At 37.2% G+C, this 11527-nt stretch overlaps 1 protein-coding gene across 1 annotated transcript; it reads right to left on the minus strand.

Moving 5' to 3' along the window:
* Positions 1–427: 427 nt before the first annotated feature.
* Positions 428–7300, minus strand: LOC122071822 (IAA-amino acid hydrolase ILR1-like 4). The gene is made up of 5 exons (XM_042636242.1): positions 6787–7300; positions 6447–6572; positions 2170–2484; positions 1204–1332; positions 428–1105 (listed from the first exon to the last, which is right to left on the minus strand). Exons 1-5 carry the CDS (start codon positions 7141–7143, stop codon positions 698–700), a joined length of 1335 nt encoding a protein of 444 aa, XP_042492176.1. The 5' UTR covers positions 7144–7300; the 3' UTR covers positions 428–697.
* Between the last annotated feature and the right edge of the window lie 4227 nt (positions 7301–11527).

The following is an 11527-nucleotide window of genomic DNA, read 5'->3' on the forward strand; positions in this document are numbered from 1 at the left end:
TGGCCATGGGACTTATAGGAACTTACAATTTTCTCTTCTTTTTTATTTTTTTTTTTAATTTTGAGATAGATGAATGTAAATATTTATTTAAAGTCTTTAGATATTACTTCAGGAGCTACTAGAGCAGCAGGTAGGGGTGCTAGTTTAAATTCATCAAGTGAACTGACAGATAAAAACTGCTGAAAATAGTTTTCTCTTAGCTTAATATTTTGTTTTCCAACCAAAATAAATAAATAAATAAATAAACCACTCCATACCATTAGTAAGGGAATAAAAATTGTATAAGTGCATTTTTTGACAAAGTCAATGATGCCCATCATAAACTGTGTTAAATAGGTGATAGGAAAATAAAAAAAATATTTTTCTAATAACTGATTGGAGGCCATGACACCTGAGGCATCAACATCCATAATCCATTAGAATAGAATAAAAGAAGAAAAGCATTTAGCTTCTGAAGTAGGTGGGAGGCCTCAATCCTGTACAGTCAACTTTTGAACATTGCCCAACTTATATCCAAAATATAAATATTTCAAATGGATCTATAATTTGTATCATATCACAACCTGTTACTGATGCACTTGTCAATGATTTACACACATAAGCAGATCAGTTTAAATTACTGAAACAGGAAAAATGTTTTTTAACTGCTGCAGATATGTGGCACCAAAAGTCAGGAACATGAGATACAAGAATTGCCTCACAATTCATCATGGACCTTCCCCTCTTCTAACTGAGACTTGGATTGGAATTCAAGAAGGTACCTTGTAGCCAAAGATGCATGCAGTGCTGCACCATAAGGAAGTGCATCCTCATTGATCGTGAAATAAGGGGAGTGACTAGATGCAAGAGGTCCACGTGTCTCGTTCTTCATGCCAAGGAAGTAGTAGTAACCAGGTATGACCTCTGAGAAAAATGCAAAGTCCTCTGATCCCATCAATGGGGGCATGACTTTCAGGTTGTGCACACCAAGCATATCCCCAGCAACCTTCCGATAATGCTCATGCAGGTCTTCATTGTTTACTGTTGCAGGAAAAAAGGGCTTCTTGCCTGAAAGGAAATTAACACTTGCACTACACCTTTGCACTGCAGCTTGTCCTGTGATAACCTGTCATTTGCATTTTAAAAAGCATAAGTCACCATGACAAGCTGTTTATAAATGTCTAAATGTATAAATGTAGACATTTCATTGCTAATTTTCTCTACCTCCTCAATTCTTTGCTTGAGTTGCATAAAGCTTTCTTTTGAAAAAGCTCGGAAGGTGCCACCAATTGTTACAGCATCTGGAATAACATTAAATGCACCACCTCCTTGGAACTTTGCGACTGTAACTACCTGCAAGTACATCAAGACCAAGTTCATATGGAAGGTTTTCTACACGGGCAACGCAGAGGGAGATTTGGGCAACTCTTATTTATGCCATGTCGAAGACTAAGACTCTGTTCGGTATGCATTCTTGGAATAGATTCTCGATCTAGAATGCTTAAGCTGTGTTTGGTATGCATTCTGTGTCTAGAATGCCAAGGCTGTGTTTGGTATGCATTTTGAGTCTAGAACGCATTCTGAAGTGAGAACATAGAGAATAATCAGGCATCAGAAAGCATTATAGATCCCAAATCTACTCCGAGAATGCATACCAAACACAGCTTAAATCAACCCACAGTCAGACATCCGGGTACCTCTATTTGTGACAAGTAGAAGACTGAGCCAGTCCCTCCATCAGTTACCAGGTCAACCCTTGGATTAATGACACGTCAAATTTTGATAGCCGTCTCAACCCTATGGCTCACCATGTGGAGAATTTTTCTCATATTTTTAACTGTTAAAACCATGTCTGTTTTGGCATTCCAACCTTCAGGTAGACAAGCAATTATGTTGGTTGGTGATCTGTCAGATCTTGAATTTTAATCCAACCTTATGAACCATCATTTATCATATATTTTTCCAACTGTTCAAATGTTAACTAAAAATGATTTTGAATTGTGTCATGTGATTCAATGCTTTTGGGAAGAAATTTAGAACATGAATGGAGAGGCTGACATCATCTTGAATAATATTGGCTGCTTTAATTAGAATAATAACAAAATCTAAACTATTCTTGCATTTGAGATTAAAAAAAAATAATAATAAAAAAAAAAAATTTTGCAACATTAAAACGGGACGAAACCATACTTGTGAATCCAGAGGATCAGCTTCACGTGAAACAAGATGCTGCAAGCTAACAATCACATTAGAGGCTGCCAAAATTGGGTCTATTGTATGCTGAGGGATGGCTGCATGACCCCCTTTTCCACTTATTACTGCCTCAAAGAAGCCACTTCCAGCCATTGTAGGGCCAGGCCTGGAAGCCACTTGACCAATTGGTACATCAGTGGCTACATGGAGCCCAAAGATAACATCAACATTCTCCAATGCTCCAGCCTCGACCATTTTCTGCGCTCCCCCACCACCTTCCTCTGCTGGTTGGAAAAGAAGAACAACAGTTCCCTGCTCAAAACACAAAATAATAATTCAATAATAAACCAGTGACAAAAGATCAATTATTTATCCAAACATTCTGCTGGAATATTCTTTTCCTTGACACATCCACAATATTCATTTGATTTTCAAACTCAATTCCAGGCACCAATGCACAAAATAATAAAGTCAATACAAAGAATGCAGATTCTTCCATTCCCTACTCAGCATGCAGAGTTAAGTCAAAACCTCAGGGCTGTAAATTTCCATGATGCCCAACAGTAAAATATCTCAAAAGGAATGTTGCTATGCATCCATATGTCATCTGAAACACATGTCCCATCCACCAATGCATATCTAAATTTTAATGAAGAGAGATGAAAATAAAAAATTGCTATATCTGAAACTTGGAGAAAGGAGTGGGAATCAATGACTATTACATGACTGCAACAGTGTTATGTAAGTCAATCCACAATGTGCACTTTGGTTTCAACTCTGATTCTCAATGCAGGCTGAGAATTAGAAGGCATCATGACGTATACAAGCGGATTCAATTTTGGAGGCCAATTCTTGGGATCAGCCAGAATTGAGAATTGACCTTCAGCCCAATTCTTCATTTCTAAGGCACACATAAAAGCAGCAACTTTGGAGTAGTGAAATTGCAATTCTCGCCAATTCTGCACTAAGGGCTTCAAAGACCATGCATCACATGCACTTCAGTAGAGGGCATACTTGTCATTTTGCGGTTAACATAAGAAACAGGAACAAATGGAGGGGGGGGAGGGGAGGGGTTTTTGCCATCAACTGAAGGTGAGGAGAAGAACTGGAGACGCAGATAGTGCATCCAAACGTAAGTATCCAATTCCAAAACTTGGAGACAATTATAATTATACAAATTTCCCAGAAATTGGAAGAATTGAGAATTAGAATTGGATTCAGATGTGCTCAAAGACTGAATAACAAAGCATCCAAATTTTGAGAATTTCAAGAAGCAGTTCAGCAAAAAATAAGTTTTGAGTCATGTTAAGCTGCACGATTTTAAAAAAGTTACTTCTTGCCATTTTTGTTTTAAAAAAAATTACTAAAAATTATTTAAAATAAAATAATCTCTTCTGTGACCTTTAAGTATCCCTCTCCCCTAAACAAAGATTTTATTGATGAAGAAACAAAGGCCAGTATAATCAGTGAAAGAAGAACAAAATAAGACCATCATCATAGAGAATCTTTACCCAATTCTCAGTTATGACCTGAGAAGTTGGAGCCTTTAAAGTTAAGAAGAATGGAGGTCCAAACAAATACTTCACCACCTTAGCAAATGGAGAAGTTTTATTGTCAAAATCCTATCACACTCCTACCAATGAAAACAAAATTAATTAGGAAAATAATCATATTAAAGAATCCTTCCCCAGTTGCTGGTTAGGGCCTCGAGAACTTGATGTCTTTCCAATCAACAAGAATTGAGATCCAAACAAAGTGCAAGAACTTCACTTTCTCATCCACTTTACCTAGTAGAGTAGAGAGGTTTTACCATAAAAAGACTATTGGACCTCTTCCACATACTCCAGGTTGAACGTATGCAAATGGCACCAAGTTTTTCTCCTCGTTTCCTAAGGTCTATTTACAAAAATCTATTAGCATCAACAACCAGCAGGAACACTCCAATTTTAACAAGCCACTGCAAGACAACAGAAAAAGACCAGATTTCTTGGTGGAAGGGCAGCAGAGAAGCAAATGGAGAAGAAACTCCACATCTGACATGCAGTAAAAGTATATAACAAGGATATTGTGTACTCTCAAAATCAAGCAACCAACCATCAAAACATTGCCTCATATACTGTTCACATAAAAGACTTCATACGCAGAGTTCAGAAGGGGAGGTTGTGCATTATCCAATACCAGGAAGCAATTCCCAGCTATGGATTCAAGAGACATCTCAGGAATTGATCTCTTTAAATCTATCAATCACTTGGATGTATTTTATTTTTATATTTGCAATTTATGCTGATAAAGGCCTCTGTTGAAAACTATACAAAAGGCCCCAAAAGACACAAAAACATTACCATCCAAAAACAATGAGCCAATGTAGTTCAAAGTCAGCAACACTACTCAATTTAAATTCTTTGCAGTTTGAAACCAAAATATAACCAACCCTTCCCTTGGACAACATAGCACCATCTAATGTTTTGTTTTCAAGAAATCTGGTAAAAAAATGTTGACCTTCATATTTGAATTTGTTTTCATGATCACTTCATCCGTGTAATGGAACAATTGCTGCCAACCCAGCCACTGAACTGGAAGAACCCATTTGGCACCTTTCATAGATAACAAACTTATGGTATTTTTAGAACATCACGCTATACCATTCATGCCAATACCAACATAATTTTCTTAGCATGTCTACATACACATCCAAGTAATCATTTTAAGAGTTTGTCAGGACATCCATTTTGTTTAAACTAGCTAAGGTGAACTGCACTTATGTAAGGACAGTTTTTGGCTCAAGTATGCAGATTAGAAATTAATCATATACAACAACAACCTTATCCCAACTTAATGGGGTCGGTTACACGGGGATTCCAAGCAAGGACGAGCGCAAGGATCCATGCAAAAAGATTGACGGGTTATGGCTAATTATAATAAGTGCCGACTGTTGATCTGACACATCACTACAAGTCAGCCAACGCTTATAACGACAGACTATAATAAGGTACCTAATAATTGGAAGAAGAGTAGTTTCAAAAGTTTATTCTAGTTCATTTACTTCAAATTGTGATGGGACTTGGAAGACAACTATCAAAAGCAGTAAACTAGATTGATTATCCTGAGGGAGTAACAACTTTTTTTTATTTTTTTTCCTTTTGGATGGGACAAGTTTTTCGTAATAAGGGACTTATCCGGAAAAAAAAATTATATAATATGAGAATAAACAGGAGGAAAGTCTGGAAAATGTTCAAGCACAAAAATATGTTTTCCCAACTCAAGAATGATTCCTTTTCTTTTATTGACATCCAACCATAGCCTTATTAACATTCCAAAAATTCCATTCAAGTTTTCACCAAAACAATTCTGAGTTATTCCCTGAATATCAAAATAACAAGATGAGAACACAAAGGTTACAATCAAATATAAATAAAGGGTTGTCATGTGTATGTATATTAAGGAAAAGGGAAAAGGGTCAGTTTTTACCCTTTGTTACCTTGGATGAATCAAGCATAGCCTATATACCGGTGGAACTTATGTTATTGTATTGTTCTCAAAATCATATGATATGGAATATTCTCACAAGCTAGCCATAAGCAATTAGGTATAGATGCAACGCTAACATTAGAGTGAAAGATAAGAAGGCCCACACTATGGCAAATTCATAACTTCCAAACAGTGAGCAAGAACATGACATCAGACAACCCCATGATTAACCCATATAAAATGTGAGCATACTACCATTTCTTTTCCTTGGATTCCTGTCGAAAGGCATACTGAACCAGGTAGGCTATTTCCACTTGCAGTGTCTGACTCCTATCCTCTTGAAAACTCTTCATTAAATTTTATGTGCAAAAGTATTATATATATATACAAACCTGATCTAAGTAAGATGCGGTCAACAGCATCAGCTATCTGTCTTCCCCATTTCTTTTCCTTATTTCATCTTTCTTAAGCTTAATAAAGGGATGCAGTGAACAAAACTCTCAATATGATGATCCCTCACTTGCACACACACACAAAAGCAAAGATCTTTTTTTTTGGGGACAAAACACAAGCAAAGAGATTGAAGGGCACAATTCCCCCCTGGGACAAATAAATTCAACTTATGAAATATTACTAACATTAAAGAGTTTTATTGATGAAGATTATGACTTCTAACCCATATTGATCGGAGGTCAAAGACCCCTGAATCAATTTCTAAAGCAGGACACTGGGAAACAACCAATACGAGAAACAAATAAAAGAGAAACATGATGGATCAGCCGATTAAGCATGTAAGAGAAACAGACCTGCAAATTATCGCGATACTCTTGAAGGATTTTAGCGGCACCTAAAAGTATGGCAACATGGGCATCATGCCCACAAGCGTGCATCTTCCCAGGGACTTTACTCTTGTGCTCCCACTCCACACTTTCCTATATCATCACAGTAAAACCCAAGTAAGCAACTTCATAGAACATTTTGTGGATAAATCTCCCGCAAACTAGCTAGAAAAATCAAATCTTAGTGACCCAGAGAACAAAATAATCGATTCCCATACCCAGAAATGCATTGACCTCATCCTTAGAACCATATTAATTTTCAAAGAAAATAGAGAAAAATAAAATTTCGAGTCAATCTGATTCTGACCTGCATAGCAAGAGCATCCATATCTGCTCTTATTGCAACGAACGGTGGTTTACCGGACCCGATATAGCCGATGATGCCAGTAACTGCAACTGGGTATTTGTAAGGGATGCCCATCTTATCAAGTTCATCTCTGATAAGCTTACTGGTCCCAAATTCCTCATACCCAAGTTCTGGGTTCTCGTGTATTTTCCTCCTAATACCTACCATCCAGTCCACAAGCTCCGGTGTTTTGGCACGATTGAGAAAACTCACAGGTATATCGGCTAGTTCTGTCGTCAAGGAAGAATTTGACAAAGTGGGTATTGTCCCAAACAAGTGAAGGAAGAAAAACAGAGAAACCCATTTACAGAAAACCATGGTTTCCTCTTCCTCCTTCTCTCTCTCTCTCTCTCTCTCTCTCTCTGCTAGTTAGCAACTGAGCTTGAAGTAGGGACGGGAGGACGGGTCTACTTCGTAGAAACTTACCGGGAACTGGGAAGCCCTATAGATTCACAGAGCGAAACAATTGCACGTGGCTGTGCCAGTTGGTTTGTCACGGACTCGTAGCAAATGGATGTGGTGTGCGCTCTATCTCTCCCTCTCCTTCCTTCCTTGACAAGTGCAGTCTCTTTCAGAGTATGGTCCAGATTTTGGGAATCAAGGGGCAACCGGGTGGGTAATGATTCACTTCAAGCCGCCTAATCAATGGCCATGAAGCTGACGGGGATACAACCCCATCACACACATGTGACAAATGAATTGCTGTCCTATCCAGCTTAAGATCGCCTCAACTTAGATATGGGGATGTTGTAGAACAGACCCAAGGTCCATGTCCAAAGCCATTGACCCCCAAGGCCCCAACCCTTTCCTGTTTCCACTACCTTGAGGTGATTATTTCAAATGGACAACAATGGTAAGGATGATTAAACTCTTTGTGGAGATCTTCTGATGGGTATTACCCTTTGTTTTTCTTTTTCTTTTTCCTTTTTTTTCCGTTTTTTTGGTAATATTCTTTGATGGGTATGATTGCATAACATATAGACAAATAATAGGTAGGCTATAGGGTAGGCTAAGAAAGTGGAAAGCATTCGCCCACAAAAATTCCTTGTCTACCATAGTGGTGTTGGCAAAATTAGAACGAGGTATATTATGACATGACACATACCATAAGGAGAGTAATAATAAGTCTAAATTCCTGAGTGAAATCAAAGATGTTAATTCAGTTTGGTATCGATATTTCATATGATATCGATTTACTACATTGCATGTATATCCTATCCTGATAAATTAATCGAAATCGGTATAAAATTCTCATATCGATATCATATCAAATTTATCAATCGTTTCAATATTCGGTATAATATCGGTATATGATATGGTGTGTTTTTTTATATCATACATCATACTGATTTCATACCAAATATTGGTTCAGTATTTATACCCCATCCTGATATCGTATCAAATTTAATTCGGTTCGATTTGATACCGGTAATTCGATATAGTATCAAGTTCGGTAATTCAATTTAAATACACATTGACACCCTTAGATGGAATGTATAATCCTTGATGTCAAGCATATGATAAATCCTTTACTACTACCCAATATATATATATATATAAATCTTTTATTCTAGAAATTTTAAAGGTCCATAAGTAGTGGATATTTTCAATAGTCCTAGGTATCAATATTACTATCGGTATCAATATCATAACGACTATATCACATTGATAACACTAGTATCCGATATAGATACGATAGCATACAGTGGTAGCGGTATTAGGGATTGTAGAATGGTCTAAGAATCAAGACATCTATATTTTAAAAAGCAAAACAGTCCAATCTATATAGGTACTGATCAATTCATATCAATTTCTGTTGTGACTGATATCAATACTTGATCGTTACCATTTCAATGGTATTAGAACATCAGAGCACAAAAAACAAAAAGCCATAAACCATTGTATCAGTTTTTGAAGTGCAAAATGGTCCAATTAGGCCCGCTATGGCTAATCGGTATCGATATCCACAATGATGGATAACAATGTTTACATCGTGTACTGAAACCCTAATGTTAGCAAGTAAGGGTGAAACAGGGTTGTGTTTCTTAGAACCCAAATCCAATCCTATGTCTTCAAAATTCAACCCAAACCAAACCCAACCCTATCGGGTTCATGTTCAGGCCCAACCTTACTGGATTCAACCCAACCCAACCCTAATTGACACTGTCAGGGCCAGGTTGGGTTGGGTTTGGTCAAGCTGAGCTAAGTTGGGTTAACCTTGGCTTCTGCAATTGTTGGATTAACCTTGATTGACCTGTTTTTGCCATTCATAACTTATATAATAAAAAATTATAGAAAATGAAATACTAATAGGAGCCCTAAATTCTAATATAAAAATTCAGGATTAAATTTTGGGTCAGGTTGGGTCTCGTTGGGGTTTTCAATCCCAACTCGTCCTCAGGATAAAAAAATTGGCTCAAACCCTATTTGGGCTCAAGGCAGGGTAGGGCAGGTTCGGATTATCAGATCCAAACTTTCACACCTATCAGTTTGTCTAGATCAGCTCCTCATGTGGGAGATTAAAGTTACCCTCTCCAGATAAGATTCCACCGCCAAAAGAATATTCAAACCATAAGTCAGAGCATTTAATATACCATTGACTTGTGATCCAATACCCCATGTACAATAAAATCCCATGTAACCACATTGGGAGAGGATCTGGCCACTCGAATCTCATCATGAAATCTTTGGAATCCTTCTATCCAAAACAGGCGGGCCTCATCTAATATGCCATGAGACAAGCCGCCTTGTTAACTGTATCCATGCACACCATTATAAAAAAAATTATCCCTTACATAGATATGCCTGGATACTTCTTCCCACCATATCAGAGGTCCTACCAAGGTCATCGGAACATGATCTTAGAATAACCTATCTTAGAAAAGTAAACAAAATACCAAATGGAAAAGAGTATTCCATCAAGGGGAAAAGAACATTACCTTAGCATGTCGACTTGCACCCGACAGAAAAGGGTGAAATGATAACTCCACCATATAAAGTACAAAATATCTACCGCTATTCATATTCATGTGCATTTAATCCCAGCATTAATATAAGACCATGCGACTATGTAACATTCTTATTCTCTTCCATCAATGTACAATGACACATTATAAAGTATCACATCTCCATTTGTAAAGCAAGGCGTTTTAGATTGGATAGGTTCTATGAATCTGCCTCTCTCATGGATTTCTTAACAAAAAAATAAAAAATTCTTATTGGATGCCTTAACAACGAATATATAATAAACTAATAGAGTGGTTTAATTCATTACCCAAAAAAAAAGATGATGTGGATAGCATAATACACAATGTCGCTGTTGGATGGCAGATTATGGGGCCCTTATTGGAAGTCCTCTGATATTAAACAAGTCCTCCTTGCCAAAAAAAATTTAAAAATAAAATAAAAAGAATAAAATAATAATAATAATAATAAATATTTTTTTTTGTAAATAAAAATAATATTAAACAAGTCTTTTTATATTTGTTGTATATTTTTTGAGGCAAAAGTTTCTCTTGACCAAAATATATAAAATGTAATTAAGTCATTTTGATTGTTGAATATATATATATATAGGGAATGGTTTTATTACCGGTGGTTTTAAATTGGCCAATTGTAAAATTTTTAAGCTCAAAATCGAGAGCAACTGGGAACCAAGTGCTTCATTGCACAAGGTTTTACCTCATTTATGAACACCCGTTTTTGGTAGTTATTGGTTTTATATACTTTAGTTAGCCATTTGGCTAATCACATTACAGCAAAGAATCTTGAGTTTTACTTGTTCACGAAAATTTATCCCCTCCCAACCTACCCTGTAACAGAAACAGCCGCTCACTGCATATTTATGTAGACGAATCATTTGAGAGTGATACGGTTAAATTGATTGCCCCATATGGTAAGGACACGTGTCGCCCACTTGATAGATGCTGCAAGGACTCCGACTCCGTCAACTGCGTAAAGAGAATATTTCCCACGAAAAGACAGGACGTATCCGAGTAGGACTCGAAAAGGAAAGGAGACGGACCTGAAGAGGATTCCTCCAAGGAAAAGAGAAACCCTAAACCCTAAGGGCTATAAGAGAGGGCCGGAGAGGAGGAAAAAGATAAGCATCAAAACCCACATCATTACTCCTGTAAAAAAACTGTGCGGCCGATCTCTAACTTGAGCGTCGGAGGACTAACCCCGGACAAAGCTCCGGGCCTCTGCCTTCTATGCTTGTGCAGGATCAACTCATACGGATTTTCGACAGCAACAGACAGAAACTTCACTCATCTTTGTATTGCAATATTAAATTTGCCTTTTTTTCACAACCCACATAAAGAAGGGTTTCCTATGTAAGCCACTTAATACTTTCCCTTATTTATTAAGAAAAAAAGGAAGTGTTTCCCATGAGGAAGTGTGAGTGTGTGATCCCAGCAAAAGTGCAAGAGTCAATGGGAGAGTGCACATAAGCATCAGACGGGGGATTATTATCACATTTCATGAGGGACGAGTTGATCATGTTTTCCCATGTGTCTAGATTCAGCCCCTATACTTTCCCTACATTTTCCCTTAAAAAAAATTTGGGAGTTGGTGTAATTGGTCCAACCGTTATGCCTAGAAAAAAAAAAAGTAACGGGTCCAACAATTGAAAAAATACCTTTATGCAACCCCAACATGGAATTCTCCTTGAATGTCCACTTTGTTTTGCCATATATGACAA

Source organism: Macadamia integrifolia, chromosome 2, assembly GCF_013358625.1.
Source record: "Macadamia integrifolia cultivar HAES 741 chromosome 2, SCU_Mint_v3, whole genome shotgun sequence".
NCBI classification, from domain to species: domain Eukaryota; kingdom Viridiplantae; phylum Streptophyta; class Magnoliopsida; order Proteales; family Proteaceae; genus Macadamia; species Macadamia integrifolia.